This window comes from Pocillopora damicornis, chromosome 8 (genome assembly GCF_964200805.1).
Source record: "Pocillopora damicornis chromosome 8, jaPocDami1.2, whole genome shotgun sequence".
NCBI classification, from domain to species: Eukaryota; Metazoa; Cnidaria; class Anthozoa; order Scleractinia; family Pocilloporidae; genus Pocillopora; species Pocillopora damicornis.
Genome location: NC_142677.1, coordinates 9,264,502 through 9,288,075, shown reverse-complemented (window position 1 = coordinate 9,288,075; position 23,574 = coordinate 9,264,502). Strand labels below are relative to the sequence as shown.

Below are 23,574 nucleotides of genomic sequence, written 5' to 3'. Positions count from 1 at the left end.
AACGGTGTAGCGTTGAGTTAAACGGCTCAGGGTAACGTCGAGTAGCACAGCGTACGCACAAACGGTGTAGCGTTGCGTCAAATGGCTCAGCGTAATTTAGAATGGTACAGCGTACCCACATATCGTGTAGCGCTGCGGGAAATGGCTCAGCGTAATGTACATATCATAACTGACGGATACACTCTCTGAACACGTGATCTGAACACGTGATAAAGAGCGCGGAAGCGCTTTGCGTACATAATACCTGTGACAGGTTAGATATCAGGTAGAATCGTTTGCCGTCAGTCATACACACACGCCGCGAGTTACCTATGATTTTACACTTTTGGACTCTTGATCAGACAATAACAGCAACAACAGCGATATAGAAGTGATCCAAGACGTTAGACAACAAAAGTTTGAAAATTTGGCATTGTACGTTACACTACCCATGGATTCTCCGAACTGTGATGGCTCGCGAAGCTACGACTCGATTTATTCAAGGAGTGGTCAGTTCCCCAGAGACAGAGAAGTACACCATAACGCCGCGTATGACTCAACTCACGATTATGAGGAATTACAAAGTGTAGGGGTGGAAAGTAAAGAAAAAGGCCCTAGACGTAAAGACAATGATTTATATGAACCAACCGGGCCTCTGAAGCAGCGCGTGAGACAAATCACTGAATGTTCAGACGATTTAAGCGCACTGTCAGTGTGCAGTGCAAGTGGCCTCCCTTCTTGGAAGAAAGACAGCTGTCTAAGCAAATTAATACTCTTCCTTATTCTTGCCTTTTCTGTAGCAGCGCTTGTATTAGTGATTTTAATTATTTACGGCACATTGGGTCCAAAGTGTGGCTGCAAAGATTTCAACACAGGTATGTTAAAAACTACTGCAGGGGGTGTGTTCTTATTTCATATTTCTTCACCCCCCTTACTAAAACGAAGAATACGCGCATGAAAATAAGTTTGCTTAATTTGTGCACGTGAGAGTAGCTAAAGCTGAATGGGGTATGTGGGCGCCAAATTTTGTGCATACTTCCACGTACCAACTACAGTTGCTGGACACTATCATATTGATTGCTATAAATGTCAAAACAAACTAGAAAATTGATCCTCTGAATGGAGTTGAGAAGGGATGCTCTTTGTAGTGTTCACGTGGAAAGGTCACTCACTACGAACTCATTGATACTTGCACATCAGTTTATTCATTCATTTATTCACCAAGGAATTTACTAATGTAAATAATTTAGCGAGTCCGTGTATGATCTCGCTCCGGAAGTCTTACGTTTTTACGGCAATTTATTTTAAGACAATTTCTTTAGATCCTTCAGCGAAATAGCACCAAAGTCTACATAGTTCTCTCTGGAATTGATAAATGTATATCAAACCGTTAATCGTTGGCTTGCCTGGGAGAAACACTGAAAAAAATGAACGGCGGAAATTTGTGGAATGTCCTTTTGGCGCGTAAACCCTACAACCTCCTGTACTTCAGATCAATGAAATTCGAAAGTTATACAATTGTCTCTTTGCTCAAACGTAGTTAGTGGAAGATCATAACTAAGTTCGAGTTATAAAGGTATAACCCATGACACCTTAGAAAGTGAAAAGTTTATTGTGTTTCGCGCCAGCCAGATTGCGTGCGTAGAGAGCGGTGGAACCATGAGAGAATCTTTGATAACGAAAATATGCCGCTATGAAAGGTCACATTCCAGTAGCCCGCAAACGGAAAGAGGAAAAAGACTGTTGATTCAATTTAGAAATATAAACGCTTTCTTATCTTCGACATTATAGCCGCAGGCGAGCTGGAAATCAAACACACTCGTATGGGTGGTGGCGTTCTTTCCTACTCTTTGTTTATTAATTTGTGATGAGCACTCAACGCTTTGGTCGCAGTTTTGCATTTCTATAGACAATGTTTATATTATATTATGTTGTAGGAAGGTGACATCACGAAATAATCCGTAACCTTTTCCTACGCTCTCTTCATCCGATTATTCTCATTCATTTTGAGTTTCTACCCTTTGACTATTTTCGTCTCAGGCAATCAGTATTTTAGCGGGAAATATTGATTGTGTCACAAGGTCACGATTTAGGCGGAATTTGAAAGCCGCATGTCTCACGAAGAAGGGTCTATTTACCCACATCAATCAAATACTTCAATTATCATTTCTGAAATCTGAAAAGTATCTGTTTCCCACAAAAGTTCGCATTTTACATAAGCCCAAGCCATTCACGCCAGTGTTGGCAGAAGTTAAATAGTGTTTCAAACCTTTTAAAATTAAAATGGGAATGATCAGTATTACGACATTTGGTCGTTACCTTGGACATTCAAATCTTTCGAATTGACTTCCAAGGAAAGCTTACTTGGAATTTCTTTTCACTCTCAGGAACCAAGCCTGATACACCGAGACCAGAAATGCAGAGTTCTGTGCAGAGCTTGCTGAGCAGAATTGAGGCTTTAGAAAATGAGATGTCAACCATGAAAAGTAAAATGGTAACATATAAGTTAATAGTGTGGGCATTTTTTCCCACTTTCGTACTCAAAGCCTGATCAAATTTGAGCCGCGAAACTATTTTTAAGATGCTAAGCCTAGGGTTTCATTATGGTTAGAAAAGGAAGGCATCAGTGGGATCAGAGTCCATTTAGTATTTAGCTTGCATGTGATGGATTGCTTACACAGTATTTCCGTTGCCGACGTAACTTTTCCGCACAGAGAACAGAACATACCTTCTTATGGAGCATCGAATTACGCTTCACCGGAGGTTGCAGATCTTGTGTGGCCACGCATACGAACAGCGGGCCTTTGTTTTGTTTATACACTTTATTGAATTTTACTCCATCTGACTTGAACTCAGCTGAAGACAAACTGTTGTCATTATTGAAGAAAAGAAATCTCATCACAAGTGAGGGCGGAAATTGTTGAATACAGAAAATGAAAGAGATTTTAAAAGAAACTCAAACTTTACAATCCATTGCACAGCTCGCGGTCGGATACTGTGACCGTGGGAAACAAAAAACTGTCTGCTGTCCAGCTGGCCAGCACCTAATCATTAAACAAGTGTTTTTACGTAAGAGCAGGGAGAGTAACAAAGCCAACTGAATAAACGTCCATTTTTCTTGACTTTACAGGAGGCGAAAGATAACGCATTGAAAAATTTTGTCACGAGACATGAGAGTCAGGTTCGAGTTGTTTTATTTTTTACTTTTATCAATATCATTGAATATTCTCTTTTTTATCAGGGAGGGGAAAGTGAGGCGATACTGGATGGGAAAACGGTCTCTACTTTCTGTGTGCCTTTGTGACATTCCTATGAGACTATTTTGCTACATGAGAGATAATCCTCAAATGTGAAAAAAATATAAATGAGAAAATAAATATCTATTTATCAACAACTTCCTGCACTAAACACAAATGGGGACTCGCGACAATCCAAAGAACGCTGTGATTAAGTCATCGTTGTAGTGACGCTTTAGTAAGATAGGGAAGAGGAGCCTGATTTCTCATATTCATTCCACCCACAGGTTGAAGTTCTGCAGGCCCAAGTCAACAAGACTGCGACCAAGGTATGTGTTGTCAACAACTCTGTTCTATTCAGCTTTTAAAATCTTTTTTTGTAATCTAGGCTCCAACTAAGTTACTGCTAATAAAAGATTTTCACTCATCAGGTTGCCACTGTGGATGGTGTTTGGGTGAAGATGCGCAGTTCACATGAAGCCTTTGAGAAAAAATTGGATTCTGAATTCAAACAACTAAACGAGTCCGTAAAGAAACTGAATAACCAAGACACTCGGATATCATCAGATGTGGAGGAACTTCGAAAAAATCAGGTGATAACAAAGAGGATGAGCGGAAGGTTAGCGATCAATGTTACCGATGTCGAGTCTTCTGTTCGAGAACTGAAGAAGACTGATGAGAACATCAGCAGCCGGGTAGCGAGTCTTAAGAGAGGATATACCCGGATGAACAACACGATGAGAACACTTCAAGCAATCGATACTGCGCAAAACGCTTCACGGCAACGACTTCATTCCTTACACAAACGTTTACGAGCCTCTTTGACGGCAGTGAACGCAACGTTAAATGACAAGGTGAGTTCACAATTTTCGTTTTTCATAAATTTCTATGTTACGAATTCAGGCCTTGGTAGCCAACAACCTCTTTGCGCTTCCCGTTCTACTTAAGCGAAAGGAAATAAATTGTGTCGAGTTGGAATAAGAAAAACCACCCGCTAAATGTTCCCTTTATTTAAGATTCGATTTGTTTATAGTGGTTTCTCATTATTGTATTTTGATTTCAGATAAAAAAAATGGATGCCATTAGCGACAAGCAGCAAGGCGTAAACTTCAGCCTGTGTGAACACAAAACTGTTTCGAGCACTCAGGTATCGGCTGATGAAGCTTCTGGTAGTAGCGCAGCCTTCTACTATTTTTCACAGGTACAGTACAAACAACAAGTAAAACTCCTTACACATTCATTATTCAATTGAATAAAACACCAATAAAAAAAATTCCGATTCAGTTGATACTTAGAGTCCTGTAGACTGGTTAGTCTTTTCACATTTGTACAAATGCTTAGGTTCCATGATCACCGCCCGTTCGTAACCACACTAGAAATGCCGCCTTGTAATCTTGAAGTCAATTTATTAACTTTCCTTTTAATACTTGCATGGTTTCTTTATTTCAACAGGATAAGCGAGTAATGGGTGTCACTTGTGCTACAAATAACGCAAGATTTTACACTCTAAAAGAGTTTACGAACAGACTGGGCAAGGGCTTCAAGTGCAAGTGTGAACGGCTGTCCCCTGTGTTTTGGAAAGATTTAAGTGGGAAAAAGCAAGTTAGTATGCAGTGTCATTTGCACGTATGGGAATGTCCTATATGAAAACCATCCCTAGAGCAGATGATGTTCAAGGAAAAACACAACGGTGGTCGTCCATGACCATGATAATACTAAACGAAATCACTGGTTGAAAATTTTATTTTTTTTCTATTCATTTTCGACAAGGATTATTGTGGTCTGCAACACGAAACCCCTTAAGTTCAATTTATTTTAATAGTCTTCAATCATAAACCAATTTGACAACGTATGTTTTGGTTGTACATTGGTGGTGTGATAAAAATATTTAATACACGTTTTTGAGGTCTAATAAGAGCTTATAAGGAGCAGAGCTGTCCATAACTCAGCTGGTCATATTAACGCTAGCACTAAAAAACATAAAAAGTTCTGTGAGACTGAAATGAACTCCTGAAGGAAAAATCAAATCCTAAATGCTTTCAGCATAACTGAGCGTCTCTTACAAGTTGGACTGCAGGCCGATAGATTTCAGTTTTCAACACGCCTTTTAAAAGGCCGGTTTTTTACGATATTTTGCGATAAGTTTTGTGTTGATTTATTTTCTGTGTTCAGCACACCAGTGATTTTTCAGTTTTAGAATCCATAGTAGACTCAGCACTACCGATTGTCATCACTCGAAAACCAGCTCTTATAAAATACAACTTAATGTAGCTAGCTAGTAATCAGACAGGCCATGTTGTATGGAACCTGATATTTAATACCTTTGAGAGGTACGTGAAGTAACGTGTAAATTATACGACAAACAAATTCCAGGACAAAGCTCTCAAAGGAGCTAATAAAAGGTTTAAGATATCTAGCAGCTGCAAGATGGAGAATTGCAAACAAAAAATTTATGAGTACAAAATATAAGTAATTTAAAATTAGGATCATAATATATTTAATTAGTTTTACATGCCAATAATTTTATCTTACAACTTGATTAATAAAAAACGTCATGAGTGATGTGTTTTACTTATGTAACATTTAAAAAGGATAAATATTTGTTCAAGAACTGAGACTGTCTTGGTAGGAATTCAAAGTCAAGACTGGTCAAAAATTAAGTCCTTCAGGATAATTCCTACAATTTACTTTCAGTCAAAGAAATCGCCGCAATAATAAATGGATTATCTTATATTTTTTATAATGATCATGTATATATTTAATGTTAAGTAAGTGAAGAAAACTACTTTTTTTAAATTAGGCTTAAAAAACTATACTGATAAACAAAGAATGCAATGCTACCGAGTAGGAAAATCTCTTATTTTGAGATGTTTGTCTGAATCGCAGAGAGAGAAAGGATCTACTCTTTTGCTGTTAGTGATTTGTGTTTTTTGTTTGTAGTTTATTGTTGATAAGATAAATTCGGTTGTGAATTATTGTCAGTAACTGATATTCAGAAGTATCAGTCAAAGTTTTTCTTATTGTACTTATCTTTGTTGATAATTCATACAGATAAATTTATGATAAATACTTACGGGAAATCAATTAATATAAATGCCAAATAAACTGGATTTACAGTGAGCCTGAGTTGGGTGCTTACCGTCAGTGTTTACTATTTCATGATGGAAGTTATCTGAGTTATTTATCTTAGGCCGAACAATGGACTTACGCGACGCAATTTCGCAATGAAGATGGTTTTGGAGCCAAGAGACAAAAGAAATTGGAAGTGATGATGAGATCTGTTTGTGCAGGCATAAAACCACTTGTCGCTCAGGGCTGACGAGTTTTGTGATACAGGGAGTCGACTATTCGTCTCTTCGAATTACATTGAGTAAGGAGATGTACCATTAGTATCGAATGTTCTAACCCCTTGCGACCTAACATCAATATGTATATTGTCCACACTGTTCTTTTCACATTTCCTAAGGTACTGACAAGGAGAATTTGTTTAATAATCAAGCGCTTCTTCAGTTGATGATCTCTTCCTTTATTCTCTTGACCTTCATGTTTGATTCAGGGGTGATAATATAAGGAGAAAGTAAATGTTGGTCATCTTAGGGGTCAAAGGGTTAATACCATATCTAGGCTCACGCAGCAAGTTTTCGAGTTTAAGTGGGGAGGGCTTGTGAGCGAAAACTCAACGGGATTCGGGATACCGCTTCCGGGAATACATTTACATATATCCCGCGAATTCTTAGATTGCGCTGTCTCTATTGTACAGAAGTTGATAAAACTTCGCAATTCAGTCCTTAATTTGGCTAACACGACAAGCAAATCTCTTATACCACTTGTGAAATTAACCGTTACAAAAGCCAGAAATCTCGTCCTTTCCTGTCATTTACGAATTGGTATACGCATCAAACCGAATGGAGAGTGTATAGTATAGCCCGCTGAAAAATATAACCGAGGCAGTGGCCGACATTTACTGTCCTTTTGGTTGCGATTTCTACCAAAAAAATCTGCCAGCATTGTTGAGAAGGGAAGGTTCCCCCCATTCTCTGTTTATACATTATCGGGTGGCAAAAACGATCTTTCACATTGATACAAATTTTGCATACCAAGGTAACAGCGCTTTCTTCCCTGGGATAGGCAACCTTCCGTATTAAGTACAAACAAAGTTTTCGAAAAAAAAAATTCTCGTTCTGTCAGATGTACTTTCACTTTCATAGATGTACTTTGTCCACTATTTTGGCACAATTATATTGGGTTCTTTCGTAACTGCATCATAAAACCAAATTCCTCTTTATACAACTATCCAGGGGACCGACTCCATAACATCCCAGTCCTAAAGAAAAAATTACTAAACTGAAGACCGCTGCTGTCAGTCACCACGTTTGGCAGTCTGAAACATTTGACTGTAAACAAATGTCCAAAGTAGACCACGATAGGGTATCAATAGCTTCTTCAAACTTTCGGCGTTTTGCCGACAAAAATAACCAACCCAACTGAGTTAAGAAGTCTTTAGCTACATGTGAAACCAGGCCTGATGTAAAACGTAGCTACAACGGGCGGAATCTTACAATATAACAAATCAAGTACGATGGCATCATGATTGCATCACCTAACAGAATGTTGTCGACAGTTCCTTTGCCGGGTAGCAAAAAGTTACAGTATTAAAATTGTAAGACCAAGCTTACTAGAAACCACCAGAAACTCCACAATCTGCTGTGATTCTCCGAGACAACCGTGTGACGAATGACGTCAAACTGGTTTTTAACAAAGAGAGATTTATTGGACAAAATATACGATTAATAAACTCAAGCAGGACGATGCTACAGGAAATTCCTATCGTTCTCCTCCTTAGATTTGACTTGAGAAGACTTTTAATATCATTATGTTTGACGTTAATTCAATAAATTAATCTCTTTATTATTCAAAGTAGTATTATTAAATGCGTATCAACTTCTCATTCCAACAGAGATAATTTTGCATTATGTAATAGATACACAACAGACTATAAATAGCCAATAAAGGCGTCCGAGTTACCGTCTTCTCTGTCATCAGTTAATGTGAGTGACAAAGGTCCCAGTGGCTCGGTTTATATGCGATTAAACACCAAAGAGATTCAAAAATCAATCCCCAAGGTCAACCTACGCTGACACGTCACTGTTTCCTATCGCAATTTTGCCCCATTATTTTTTTACTCTCCGTTCCTAATTAGTCAATTATAAAATATATAGATACGGTATGGAGTTAAAGATGCAGTATTCTCGTAATAAAGAGAAAAAAAGTAATTTCTAACTTTTTCTCGCGTACAACTTATCTGGTAAAAGAAAAAATGCAAGTATTTATCAAAACCTTGAAGAGTTAGTAACCAGCAGCCATGTAACCTGCACCAAGGACTCACACAGTCGATAAGCTTAGGAATTTTGTCAAATGAAAAACTTCACATGAACATGTCTTTCATTTCGTGATTTTTGGTTACTCGTGATGAAAAAAACTTTCAAAACATGACCCACGCCCATAATCCACGCAATTCAATTGTGTCCATAGGTTTTCTTTTATTCATATCTCAATCTATCGTGTAACTAAGTAATTATCACAAAATTAAGGAAATATGACTCAGACCATTATGGGTTATCCAAATGAAATACTAATAAAATTTTCCAGACCACTTTCTAGGAATGTTTTCGTATTTTACCTGGGATAAAATACGATGAAATGAAATCGAGTTGAAAAATTTACTTCAATTGAAGAGCAATTTTTATTTCAAAACTTGGTGAACCTCATTCCCTTCCCTATAGTTTTAATACACGGTTCCCGATCTTAGACTCTCTTCAATAACCCATCGCATTTTCCCTAGCAAAAGACCCTCCATGGATCTGTGAGCAAACACGTAACTATTATTCACGAAATTTCAACATTCAGAGAACAACTTTTCTTTTCGTTATCCAAGGATAGAGAAAGGAGTAGATCCTGTGGTTCAAACATGATGGGAGAGAAGACAGAGGCTTAAAAAAGAACTCATCCATGGATAATGATCACTAGCAGAAGCGTCATGGTTTAGAAATGGATCATCAATACATAATGAAAACCCAAATTGGTTGACTGCGGCCAAACTGATCCCTTGGTGAAAGAAGGAGATTGTTGGTTTTGCGTTCTTTCAACCTCTTGTTTGATGGATCAACAGAACCAAATATAGAGTTTAAAGCTTTAATATCCTAGATTGAAAATATCACAAGCTATGTGACGTAAAGTGGTTTAGATGAGTACACGTATGTGAGACCTATAGTCTTCAAGTATTTTACTCCCTATTTTACTTTTGAAACTATATGCCTTTGGTTTGAATATTTTTAACAAAAAAAATCAACTTTATCAGTCCGGGCCATAACCAGTTCTGGATACTTGATGACGTCACCAACATGGATGTCGTAGTGGGACATCGAGGAAACTCACTCATTACTTTATTCGAGCCCTAGCGACTTAGTTCCCCACCCATATCCCATGAAACCTTGCAAAATTACGGAAGACAAGCAATTACACACAACAAGCAAAGAACTGATGGTGGTCGCGATGACGAGGAGGAAAAATTCAGATGAAAAGTCGGGTGGAGGTCCATGTTGCGAAGGACTCGATCGAGGAATAACCTCTATTTAGTTGAGGTTTTCAGGTATGCAACATTTTTTTTGATTCCTGAAAAAAATCTTTTAAAAAACTAGAATAAATTTGCTTCCAATTTGTCAAAATTCCAATCGAGTGCACGAGGTTTTTGCTCGAGTGCACGAATGTTGAAAGTCTGTTAGTGTGCAAACTACCAGACGGATTCTTTTGTTCAGATCCATCGGAGTATAGTGTAAACCGTAAATTTTAACCATACGTTGTGGCCGGCCAATTTAAAGTAAAAGGACAATTATTTATCGGACCTTTATAAGCCTACATTGTGAATTTCAGATCAAGCCAACAGCATGGATGAACACATTCAGTATCTCGAGACACTTTGTCGTCTTTGTGGCACAAATCTGCCACGGACCTGGGTCAGTGCTACAAACAAAGAATCTTTTAAATCGGAGCTCTGGATGAAATTTCGAATCAATGTCGATCTTGACATCAGAGAGATTCATTCAGCCAAGGCGAATGTACACTAAAAAATAATTTCAGGAAACCACGGATCTAACACGTAAACGTGATTATCCAGCGAGTAAGTTCTCCTTCGGGCAAACCTATATAAAACAAAGAGGTATTCGTTCACTGAGCTCTCACATCTTCAGGTATCGTATCGGGAAATGTGCGATAAGAGCGGCATGAAGATGAAAATAAAGAAATCACATTTGTGGAAAGCCTTGCCGAAGTGTCTCTATTACAGCATTCCGGAAACAAAGGTTGGAGTTTAACTACACGAACTAATGAGAGTGAAATTTTCGTCTAAAACCACAAGGGACTTGTCTGTAATTGTGAAACTCGTTTAGAAACACCGCTCGTGCTTTCACATTTTGCAGTGATTACCTGAACAAACTTTCTATACAGGGTGTTCAAATCAAAGGGTAATTTTAAAGGACATATTATTGCTGACTAAAAGCTGTAGGACCGAATTTGTAGTGTTCTGAGACCTAGATTTTCCCGCGAATCGATCTATAGCGCGCAAAATACCTTCTATGATTCTCTTGCATTGAATGCGATCATGTGTATTCGTCTTAATATAGATTGTGACTACTTGATTTTATTTTATCCCACTCATGTATTTATTGGCGTTTATTTTCCAGGTATCATAATTTCAAGATCAAAGTTCCACGTGGAACACCGCTTGTTATTCAAAGTGAAGACGACAACACGTATGACTCGCATGCACTGGCTTGTCTTCTTCCACGAGAAAATGGAACGCATTCCAGAGGCTCTACGAGAAGTCCAGATTTTCAGCAAATCGCAGAGAAAGACATACACTTTAGGAGATGTCAAAGGGCAGCAGATCGGCACGGTTCAGCACTTTCTAAACATACAGCTGCATGCTTTGCTTCGATGTGGCAAAATAACCAGGAATTGAAGGATAAGTTATTGTTTTCTTGCTTTACTGTTACTTTTTCGTAAAGGCTTGATGGACTGAAATTGATAATGTCTATTTAAAAATCGGAGAGAAGCAAGATATTGTCTTTCCTCGACCTATACTGGAGAGAAATGAAATTGTCCCGATTCCGCGATCTCACACCTCACTCGTCCCAATTGTTATCAGGGCGCGTTATTTGGTTCAACCTTATTTAATTGGTTTTCTTGTAACCCAGAATAGGGAAATCAACAGAGAACGGACAGTAACATCGAGGCCAAGCTCTACCCAGAAGTTCTCCAGATACAAACAGGCTGGCGGAGGAGCTTTTATTCCTGTGACGCTCTTGATGGAAGGACCACAGCGTTACAAAGAATTTGTGCTAGAAAGAATCCGCTTTACTCTTCCAGAATGCGAGAATGTCGAGGACATGCATGTTGAATGTTTGAAATAAACGAATATTTTTAATGGTATCTCACTTCCAGTCCTTATTAGCGAATTTTGTTTCAGCTTACCACCGCATTACAACATGGCCGCCACAAAAAAAAAAAAATGAGCTTCTTCTTGTTTCCAGCACCTCTCGGCCAAATTTGCTTTGTTTTGGTTTTGATCTCACCCAATCACAAAGCTCGAAACCGATATCCAGAAATGGTTATGGCCCGAACTGTTTATTAGAGTGAAAAGGCTTTTTTTTACTCAGAGAGTATCTAAAGGAGCCTTTAAGTCTAAGGACTGAGAACAATCCACGGACAATCCGAAATTCCGCAAAATCTTCTGTGATCGCGATCTGTTCAAAATGTTTTCATATTTTAAGGAATTCCTTGTTTGACTACTTTCTTAGATTACCAGTTTACGAAAGTTTTACTATGCTCGTAAAACATAAGCCAACCCAAAAGCATCGACGAAATAGATCACAAACGGTTGTTTTTGACAAGTACTGAAAAAGTTCAGTGTTTTTGTGACTTGTCTGTTAATCTGCGAGTATCAAACTGGAAGAATTTTTGCTTTTACCCTCTAATCCTAAAGCTGAGAGATATGAATAATTAGGATTCTAAAAAGTAAGCTTTGCGTAAGTTTTAAACCATCTAAAATTTAATAATGAATGGTTTTCCCTTGAGAGGTTCTAAGCCGGACTTGCAATGTTGTGTGATTGCATGTCTCATGGATCCGAGGAAACGAAATTAATTTTTCCGCTTAATGTTGATGATTTGCACTTTTATCAGACAACAGTGCCTGATAGACAGTCATCTTTTGTTTACATGCTTAAATTTTACTATCCATTTGATTTGGGTATTTTCAGAAGCTTCCCACCACGTTGGTCCATCAACCAACATTTTGGAGACTGCTCAGCTTGACCAGGACGTCGTTGATAACGCGTTTTCATGAGCCACCTTCTGAAAAGCACTTTCAAACTTGGCATTTCAAGAATATGAATGGAAATACGATGTTTTCTAAAATGTATAGTGTGAAAAAAACAAATGAAATATTTTTTTAGTGTTTCTATGGTTTGTCACCTCAATGAACGCAGTAAAGCACGATTAATATATATGAAGATTGCTTTATTAGAGGTTGGAATTTACGATCGATAGAAAGAAACCGCACCGCTCAAGTTTTAGATGTCAGTTCCACCGTCGAAAATTTCCCGCAGATGTGTTGTGGAGTTTTCATGTTTTTTTCGAGAATAACTAATTTTATTTACGGCTGTAATTGCCAATTACCAGTCGGAAGCCGCGCAGTGGCCCTGTAATTGTGCTCTGCGTGATTGAAAATTGTGAACCAAACTTATGACGAAAAAGACAAAGCCCTCATTTAAATTCAAAACAATGAAAAATAAGGCTTATTTCGTAAAAATGGGTTCACAAATAATGTAATGTTTTTTTATTTTATTTTACAAGGTTTCCATTGTTAATCTTGCTTTTTGAAAATTAAAGGAGAATTACTGTTGTGCAGCCACTAATGTAGATGTGCTCATACGTGAGGAAGGACATGTGTTACTTAGTGTTGTTATAGCAGAACTACAACACCTGCTGCACCATAATCCATATTTAGTAGAATACGAAGCATCGACAAGAACATAACAAGTATACCTTGCTATTTGGCGCGCTAGCTTAGTTCATCATAGCTTGACAAGTCATTGATTACCGCGAATGTGAAACAGGTGAGTCCAATGATGCCTGTTTATTGTATGAATTGATCACCAAAAATCATTCAGGCCTTTCAGCGATATTTCCAACCAATAGAGTTCATTAGTCTAACTTTAGTCTGCATATTATTTGCTTTTAGAGTGAGAGTCGAGAAAGCTGCACTTTGATTGGTGGTAATCAAATGATTAGTGCCTGGTTTTATATAAGAACACAGCCAATCCTTGAATTTTTAGTTAACGTCAAATTCCCTCAATCTAAGGTCGACTTGGCGAGGTAAGAGGCGTTTTTGACTTACCCACTGTGTTATCACTGATTTTCTGTGAGCTTCCTTGACGCTTGTTCTCTAGTTGCAGCTCCCTATTGTAAGACCATCAGCTTTTTCTCGTTATTCGAGATTCACTGAATGTTCTTGATTATCACGTTAACGGTTCGCTGGCGAACCATAGCAAAACAATTTTCTCAGATCCTGATGAAGTGTCATGCCGCAGTCAAAGCGTGAAAATTTTTTGATTTTTGCTGTTAATTCCACATTTCTCTGTTAGATTTAGCATAAGAGTTTCCTGAGAAATCTAGGCGCGCTGTCAAGTCTTTATTTTCCATATTCAAAAGATTTCTATTGCAAAAGCTCCGCGAAGCGAATAACCTGGAAAACAGCTAGAATACGAAAATTGTCGGTGTTTCGTGGGTAACGGGAAATTGTCTTATTGTATTCGTTTTCGTTTCATGACCTCATTCGGTAGAATCTTTGTATGTGGAACCTAAGAATCGGTTCATTGTAAAATGTTTCTAAAAAGCACGATAACTTATTGTTACAGATGGAATTGTCGTGGTAGAAAGAAAATATGAGTATGATCAAACTTTTACAATATATTACAGCAGTGAATAGTATCTTTTATAGTCTTACAAATAGAGATATTAAGAGGGCGCACCCATGGGAGTACTCATAATAATTCAAAAGCATAAACAAATTCTCAGAAAACACTTCCACCAACAATGTATCAATAAACTCTGTAGCATTAGAGATAATTTTTCCCCTTAAAACTAATGTTAAGTGGTGGATTTTGATAATGAACTCATGTGGGTAATATGAAAGCTCTTGCATAATGTTTTTGTTGTATTTTGGAAATATGGAGGATAGTATTTAGATAATGAACTCATGTGGGTAATATGAAAACTCTTGCTAGGTGTATTTGTTGTACTTTGGAAATATGGAGGATAGTATTTAAATTGAATGACAGCGTGATTTAAGGCCGCTCCCGTTGTCTTGTTGTTATTACTCAAGATGTCTCTATGGATATTTTACGACTTTGAAGGACTGGATTTCTGCTCACTCGAAAGTTCAAGAAAAAAACCTTAAACGCCTATTTGCAAGCACTGTTTATTTCACCTTTTTCCCCCATAATGAAAAGATTTCACGCTTCGTATTTTAGTACGATTATTATTCCGTGAGTAGAAGTCCTCAGGCACTCTACAATAAAAATACTGCCATAAATCATGGTCCGTATACCAATTAACATGGTGGTGCATTGGACAAAGAATTATCTGAAACAGGGTATTTTAATTTGTTCCAGTATTTGATTGATAAAGTAGAACTTCGCGTTTGAAACCGAAAAGATAAACCTTCATGTAGTGTAACCTCGGACAACTGAAGGCAGAACAAAGAAAAAGGAATCGAGATGAACTGGAAACCAAATCACAACTGACTAAAAAATTAAAATCTACGATGCGGTTGGTAAATTATGAGTTTGTGTTTAACATCAAAGGACAGTTATGAAAACTAGCAAGCTTATTGAATGGCTGAAATACGATAGCTAAAATGTAGTCCACGATCCCTTTGTTGAGGTAAAACAGGTGCACACATAAAGAATTAGACTTTTTTGTGTTTCCGGCACTTTACAAAATACGCTTTTCAAAACAAACATGAATTTTACATGCAGATTACGGCATTTCAAAGGTTTAGCAACTGATGCTGAAAGAGAGAGATAAGTGGTAGTTCATTATGACGCGACGCGTGAAACAGCGAAAGCGTGGCCACATCGTTACAAAATTCTTTTGAATCATATTTAAGTGCGTGAAAGTATATTGGCATCAGTAGCGGCATTAATTTGGTATTATAAAGGTTAGTTTGCAGAGATCCCCCTTAACGACAAGAAAAAAGCGAAATCGTCTTTGTCCGACAGTGTTTATCAAATCATGAGTAAAGTGATTCAAGGTGTTTGCTTTAGACAATGTGTTTGTTAAAAGGCTTCATACTATGTCAAAAGCTGATGAAGCTATCGCTAGTACTTCTCTTAACGGTTATAACTTATTTCGATTATATTCACGCGTTTTGATTTCTATATATCAACGTAATCCAAGAAGAGTTTTCAGAAAACACCAATTCCACAAGGGAACTATATGTATTGAAAATTAAAGTTAAAGAAAGATTTGTTATTCTATCTCCTCTCCAAATTGACAGGTGAAAATGAGGTTCATAAAGAAAGAGCAAAACAATACTGATGAAATTATATTCCTCTGATGAATTATCGCCTTTATAAAGGTTGCCTGATATCGAAAACAAAAGAAATTTTCATCCAGCCCGAAATATATTACATTCGCAAATAAATCCTCATTAACTCTCTAGATCAGTAAAAAATTGTTATTACTTCGAAATATTTACAAGCTGCAAAGAATAAATCTTGCAGCCAAAAATAGTCGTTCAAAAAATGTTCCGCCTTCCCCTCGCGTGACGAAGTTTTCTAACAAAGTCAAATCAGATTCTTAAAAGAACGTAAATGTGGTTTTGATTTTGTAGATCTTCGAACTGTGATTCTATCACGAGTCTCCTGTATTCAACATCGCTAAACACAGTTTCAAGTCTCCTCTATGATTACCCTTGAGCTAGACCTCAACCATTCAATGATGTAACACCCCAAACCCTCTACGGTGACTTAGGCTGCCAAACGCAGTTGTTTGAAATAAGACCTTTGCAGAGCTTTCTAGATTATTTTGAGATGTCTAAATTCAAATATGATTTTAAACCACGATAAATTCAGAACTACAGACCCTGTGCGAGTGATATCCCTACAGATAAAACGTTGGAGGATGCTTTCAAGGAAGGTCAAACTACATGAGATATAAACTTTGCGCCATCATGTCAGACTGAAACCTCTCAGCACGTACTTTCTGAAATTAATAACTTGGCATCTTCTTCACAGCAGGAATTAACCTCATTGTACAACATGAAGATTCTTATTGTTTTGCTTGCGGTCATGTTGGTTTGTTCAGCTAACTCTGTGGAAAGAGAAAGGGACCCAGAAGTACTGGACTCAGAAGTACTCGATTCAGACTGTGAGTAAATCCTTTAATATCATTCGAAAAAAGCAACACTAAAAGCAAGTCTATATTTGATGGGTCACCGACAATTCCGAGAAACTAATCATTATGAATAAATATGAGGACTAACACTAGGCAACTTTTCAATAAAACAGACACCAGACCCGCAACGAGACCGGATAAGGGTAGGATTAGTGCTTTTGCTTGCTCAGTGAATATCAGCACTTTTCAATAAGTTCCATTCCCTGTTCGCAACCTTGAAACTTTCAGTACAAAAGAAAACATAGACATTTCGTTCTGGAACCCAGCTTACGACCATCTGGTCGCCATAGAAAATTGAGCGTCGATCGCCTTCACCATCAATATTCCCATCTGAAAGGAAAATCAACAGGAGAAGATGATTTTAAGAAAAAATTTCATACTTTTATGTTTCAAAATTAAATTTTACTCTTTTCTTGACCTTCTGAATCGATTCTTTAATACTTTCCCTTTCATCTCCCTTTCAGTGAAAAAGCCAGGACCTGATTTGGTTTAGTAAAATTCCTTTCTGTCAAGGCACTGAAAAAGGCTGCAATTGAGCAGCCTCTCGTTCGTTATGAAAAAATGCAACTCTTAAAATTTTAGTCCGGCTTCCCGAAATATCACTCGACTGAGACTACTCTATTTAAGGCTCAAGACGACATCTTATGAGTATGGATAATAAGGAAGTCACACTTCTCGTACTTTAAAACCTTAAGGGTTTTGGAGTCGGCAGCCCTACTTTAAGATGCTTTTAGAGACTTTTTCATCTAATTGTAAACAACGTATTTTTATTGGTTACAAAACTTCTGACGACTTTAATCGTCAATATCCCACGGGGTCTATTCATTCATCGGGCCCTATTCGATATTTCATTGTATAAACTATTAACTACGATTATTATTTTTTGATTAATTGCTATCATTATTATTGTTGTTATCATTATTATTGTTGTTATTATTATTATTATTATTATTATCATTATTATCATTACCATCATGAGTAAGTGAATACTACAAATCCTTGTAAGACTAAAAAAATTTGCTTCAGACTCTTCAGACGTTGCTTGTCACGAATGGTCAGTTACAAAAATTAAACGACAGTTGCTTTCTGTCGCTCTATTTCTTATTGACTCCGTATTTATCGATTCAAGTTTACGCTTGAAATTTCACCAGTATTAAGAAAGATGTTTTTTCGTCTAGTCACGAGCGTGGGACAAAGAAAAATTCTGAGTCCCCATGAGGAATCGAACCTCAGACCTTCGGATTTGCGCTCCGATGCTCTACCACTGAGCCACAAAGAATCTTCGGTGAGCGGGATCTATTACGAAGTTCTAATGACACGCGTCCTGCATACTGCTAGGATCAGAAATGTCGATAGCGTAATGTTTTTGAGAGAAAAGTAGAGATGGTAAGTTTTGAGCTCGGTGAAGAATTAAGAAAGATGTTTTTTCGAAAAAAAGACGAAAAAACATCTTTCTTAATTCTTCACCGAGCTCAAAACTTACCATCTCTACTTTTCACCAGTATTGTTTTTAGGATTAAGAAGAAATTTTTCTCAGCAAAAAATAACAAAAATAGAGAAATGAAAAAAGAAACAGAAGATTCCCATAACCAGAAACTTAAATTAACAGAGAACAGATCATTATTTCTAAGAGATAAATCCATTCAGCAATTATCGGTTTTGTGACGTCAATATAACTTGTCAAAGATTGATCTAAAAATTTAATAATTTTATGTTTTGACTCATGATATGATCTCTACTTGCTCTCTGGGCCACCAATTATATAATGTGTTACAATTCACGGGTGTCAAGGGGTGCAAAATATTAACCACGCGTCAGTATAATTAAAAACCCTGAAGAAAATCATTGGTTGTTTCAAACCCACGCGAGGAAGAAGCGATCGAAAACTAACCAGACTCAGCAAACTGATAATACTTTCTGAATACAAAACATTAAAAATTCATGCCATAAAGTTGGTCTTCTGTTGGCATTCACTTCTCTGTACATCTTTGTAAAACGTTTTTAAGTGAAACACACGGTAACAATGGACATGAGGCCTTTGGTAGCTTTCTTCGCGTTGTTGGTCGTATGTGCTGCATTAGAAAAGGACGAAAATTATGGGCGCGACAGGTCGGCCTTGAAGGAAGTCATCAAATGTAAGTGCATAACCCCTTTCTTTCGCTGCCTTTCTGTATTTTTCCTTCACTACCGTTACTGATCAGTATGATTCCCCCATGATTTTACTTTTTTGTTAAAAATGGAATGAAGTCAACAGGGCTTAATAACTCCTGAATGACGACTAATTCAGCTAATTCTTTACAGTAAATTCTCCAATACTTAGTCAGACTAATCTCCAGGTATACATTCGTCTAATATTACCGGCATATAAACGATAGTCAGTTTGTACGATGGAGTCAGGCACCATAACTAAGCATAATGGCAATTACAGATAATTTTGTTGTCGAATTAGAAATAAAGTCGTGCCACCTTACGTTTGATTGAGCTCCAATAAATATGACCTTCAAATACGAAGTTCACAAAGTCACTGACATGGATATGCAACGTTATTAAAGGCAAAAACAGTATTTTTCAAAGAAAAAAACAGCAGTAATGTAATCTCAATGCAAACTAATGATCAACCCGGAACTTTGAAATATACGCGCACACGATGCAAAATTTGCTCTTTCATTCATAACGTCGAAAAAAATGTCGGGACTCAAGCGATCTATTAAGATTACAGATCATCTCGCGTGCACCTCTGCCAATGTCATCTATTGCATAACTTGCACCTCGAAAAGATATACATTGGTGAAAAGGAAGACGACTAGGTGACCTTCGCGAGGTATGAAGCAATGACAAGGACACATCCAAACCACTTGCTAGACACTTTAATCTCCCTAATCATTTAAGCAGCATATGGCAGTCTGCGGCCTTTCCCTACATCTAGGAAGCTCGTAAAGATGCAAAAGTCTCGTAGAAAAAATTTATCTTTCAAATCGGCACTCTTCATCCGCGCGGTATTAACAAACACTATTCATTCAACCAATGTATTATTACTTTTTCTCGTTGCCACGTTCCCACCAATGGCGTAACTCCATTTTTTTTGCACATAAACACACAATCCAAAATTCCTCCTTTCACTCTGATGAAGGGCCAACGCCCCAAACGTCCACTTTAGAAACTCTCTACTGTGACCAAGTTATATTATCAACTCGGGTGATAAAACCAAATTATCTTGTGGTATGATATAGTTGTTAAGAGAAATTCAAGGTTTTCTCTCTTTTCTCTGGCTCTTCGGTTAACCTTATTATTCACTACAACCTGTTAAATTGCATTACAACAGGGAAGGTCGGGAAGGGTAACTCATATCAACTGCGAAATGTTCTTCGTCAGTTTCTTTAGGTGAGAGTGACTTGATTGTCAATCCATGTCCATCGTCCATCATGTCACACTTAACAAGCGGATCACATTAAACTCCATAGAATAGATCTTGCATTAAGTACTTTCCCTATGTAATGACGTTCTACCTTAGTCTTCACACATTCCCAGTTATGAATCCGCAAAACAAAAGCAAGATTGACAATGTAAAGTTGTAAGAATCCTACTGATGAAATCAGAATTACACTTAGATTTTGTAGATTTTGGTTACGTGCCAGGCAACGTATAATAAAGAACAAGATAGAATTTCATTTCAGGCCTATTTATCAATTTAGTGGTGTGTAACTTTCGCATTTTAGTACCTAATATTTATTTTGAATCTTCAAATTGTCTTGAAACTAAAAAGAAAATTGTTCTTTAAAAATTCACTGAAAATCGGTAGCCAAAATTATTTGTTTAGGTGTTATTTGATTTTCGTGTTAACCTGTAATTTCGTCAGTCGCCGGCACCTTTTGTTGCTTCACACAGAAAAAACACACGATACGAAATGTAACGATCGATTTTGTCCCTAATCTCACGCCATGACAGAAAAGCTTTTGAACACCTGTAAACTCCGAGCGCTTCGGAGTAAGTGATATTTTTAATGAATCTTCGGATTATTTTCAAGTTCAAGGATTGTAAATTACAATTTTATGAAAAACGAGGGTTGTTCTCTTATTTCTGTGTGAATCCTCGCACGCCTGCCAGTCGCTGGCGCCGCTTGTTGAAACTAAAACGAAAAAAAAATAAACTCTTTTAAGATTATGGTTGATTTCTTTTTCACCCCACCACTATTCTTAGCAACAAAGGTCGCCATTTCGTTTGTTTATTACTCGCCAAAAACTATCAAATGCACTTAAAAGCCTAAAATCAAAAAAAAGTTTACAGGAATCGACCAATCGAGCGAGTGCCATTCTCCACATCATATCTACAACTGTCGAGCGAGTGCCATTCTCCACATCATATCTACAACTCGCTCTTGCGCATGCGCGCAATTCACGAGTTAAAAAGGGTGTTTTCCATGAAAAACCTGCAAAGAAATCAACTTTGACTGGAGCAATTAATTTCTCCACTCTTAAGCGGATGAAATTTTTTCAAAAAGTGTAATAAGAATATTATAAACCGAAAGAACAACTGTTTTCATGCCGAGTTCACCATCGGAGAAGGTGTTTTTTGATCAAAATTAATAGCAGCTTGTTCTGATTATTTTGCAAAGTTAAATATACTATTTATTCACATTAATTAAGGGAAGACAACAATTATTCTTAGTTGTAAAATGACATCGACAAGAGAAACAGAGAAGACGTCAACTAGTTTTTATATGTTTGTCGAATAGCTCGCGATCATATGGTTATACCTATAAGTGAAAATATAAAACTTATATTATACTTATAATGGCACGTCATATCCTACACCCCAAAACGTAATGTTAATCTAAAATCTGGTCGAAAATCTAATCTAAATCTGCTAAAACTTGTTTGATTTTGCACTTCCATTCATTATTGTATTCTTTACCTGTTTCCACAGTAGTTCGAGAGAGTCGTTCATGTGGTGACAAGTTTCGCTTCCGAACCTGTATCAGGGCTCGCCGTATGCCTTCTAACTGCAGCAAGCTGTACTTCAAAATCGGCTGCAGACGAATGTGCGCCCTATGTTGGTAAGTGCAAGGGGAGCGTCTACTCTTGCAGCCCACCAGCTTCTACTCATGTAACCCACCAGCGTGTGCCTCTAAACGCCAAAGAAGTTATCTGCACAAGTATACAAGCCAGAGAAACAAACATTGCTTTTATTTTACCCTTAATCTTGATCCAGATTGATTTTATCAGATTGATAACCTTGAAGATGGTAGCAACGCTAAAACTATAATGTCGCACCAATTGCTACATGGTTCAAACAAATCAATCGAATTTGGAAGAGCTTTTACAAAAGGAAAATGTACTTTTGAGTAAAAACGAATGACAACTTTGGTGTACTTGAGATATTCACCAAAGAGCTATTTGAAAAGAAAAGAAACGTTTTCTGGGCTTACATAACCTTTAACATACATTCCGTATCTTGACGAAATCTATCTAACTACATAGCTTGCCATTCAAGTGAAACCAAGGAACATTGCCTAAAACCGATAAGTTATCAGCTGTACCTACACAGTTGAAAGTAGGAAATTGATAGTTATGATAAATAGCTACGTTTTCATATAACCATTGCTAAGGCATGTTCAATGTTGCTAAACCTTGCAGATGTTTTCTACTGGCAACACTGATGTGAGCCAAGATGACAAGCCGGAGTGTCCTTTATGAAGTGATTATTTCATTATTACTCAGTGTATCTGTTAAAACCACCTTTGAGGGAAATAAAAATTTGAAAATCAACTTCTCTGTTTCTAACCAGTAAGTTGAAGAAAAATGAACACAGACAAGATAACAGGTAGCTTTATTTTGTTGGAGATTATCAGAGAGGCGGAAATTTAACAGCCAAAGTTCATTAATTAGTGGTGTAATTCTGCGGGTGGAGATGCTCAGCTGTCGATGCATCAAAAACGGACCAATATTAAAATCTAGTTTATTAAGAGGTTCGGTTGATGTACTTACATTTTATGGGTGTAAACTTGTTAAGAATGAGAAATGAGCAGTACATAACTATTAAGGTCACTCAAGGAGGCTTTTCTCGAAGGTCCCGGTAACTCATTGGGCCCGTAAAGCTGTTCTGTTTTCATTCAAGATGAAGATTTGAAAATTATACAATAGAAATTCTAGCTAAAGAAACAAAACTGAATGGTCAAGGAGCCAGAGCCTGCTTCTCTATTCTTTGAATTTAGATTCTAAAATATAGCGTTGGGCCTGTTAATTCACTGGGACTTCAGAAAGGCGGGCCCCAGGTTCGACCATCTCTTCATGACGAGCTGATTTAATTTATATAGGTTGACCACTAAATACAGGTTCCACGGAATAGCAGGGTTGTTAAAACGATGAAAAAACTCCTGCATTTCATCCCATAATTGACACTTAAATGTACAAAACTCCCCTCAAATCTACTACTACTTACATTGATTTCGGGAGATAAATTTGGACTACAGTTTTACTCAAAAGATTATTCTTATTTTTATTTGAGCGGTTCCACTTAACCCTTTAACTCCCACGAGTGACCAAGACAGAATTTCTCCTTACAATATCAATACCATATCAACCAGAAAAGAGAAGAGAATAAAAAAATATATCACTTTAGGGATAATAAGTTGATCCAATACCAAATTCACTGAACTAACATAATGTGACAGTGAGGAGAATGACAAATTTGAACTGGGAGGTGAAGGGTTAAGAAGCCGTTCAATACAGGTGGAAGACAATACAAACAGGCCATTGAAGGGTTAAGAAGCCGTTCAATACAGGTGGAAGACAATACAAACAGGCCATTGAAGGGTTAAGAAGCCGTTCAATACAGGTGGAAGACA

The 23,574-nt window shown here is 37.3% G+C and overlaps 1 protein-coding gene and 2 long non-coding RNA genes across 5 annotated transcripts; all 3 read left to right on the top strand.

Annotated features, from left to right (window-relative positions):
* Positions 1–263: 263 nt before the first annotated feature.
* On the top strand, positions 264–6,335 carry LOC113674569 (uncharacterized). The gene is made up of 7 exons (XM_027191051.2): positions 264–854; positions 2,367–2,473; positions 3,110–3,160; positions 3,503–3,544; positions 3,647–4,069; positions 4,279–4,416; positions 4,668–6,335. The coding sequence occupies exons 1-7, from the start codon at positions 431–433 to the stop codon at positions 4,860–4,862; spliced, it is 1,380 nt and encodes a 459-aa protein (XP_027046852.2). The 5' UTR covers positions 264–430; the 3' UTR covers positions 4,863–6,335.
* A 3,386-nt stretch (positions 6,336–9,721) lies between these two features.
* LOC149041283 (uncharacterized) lies at positions 9,722–11,702 on the top strand. The gene is made up of 3 exons (XR_016189203.1): positions 9,722–9,864; positions 10,463–10,573; positions 10,955–11,702. It is a non-coding gene; the product is annotated as an uncharacterized LOC149041283 (long non-coding RNA).
* Positions 11,703–13,159: 1,457 nt separating this feature from the next.
* On the top strand, positions 13,160–22,495 carry LOC113674568 (uncharacterized). 3 transcript variants are annotated; one of them, XR_016179102.1, is made up of 5 exons: positions 13,160–13,387; positions 13,513–13,646; positions 16,571–16,703; positions 21,654–21,783; positions 22,364–22,495. It is a non-coding gene; the product is annotated as an uncharacterized LOC113674568 (long non-coding RNA). The 3 variants fall into 3 exon arrangements; XR_016179103.1 differs by having other exon boundaries at positions 13,262–13,387; positions 16,574–16,703; XR_016179101.1 differs by lacking the exons at positions 13,160–13,387; positions 13,513–13,646; positions 16,571–16,703 and adding an exon at positions 18,233–18,865.
* Positions 22,496–23,574: the final 1,079 nt, after the last annotated feature.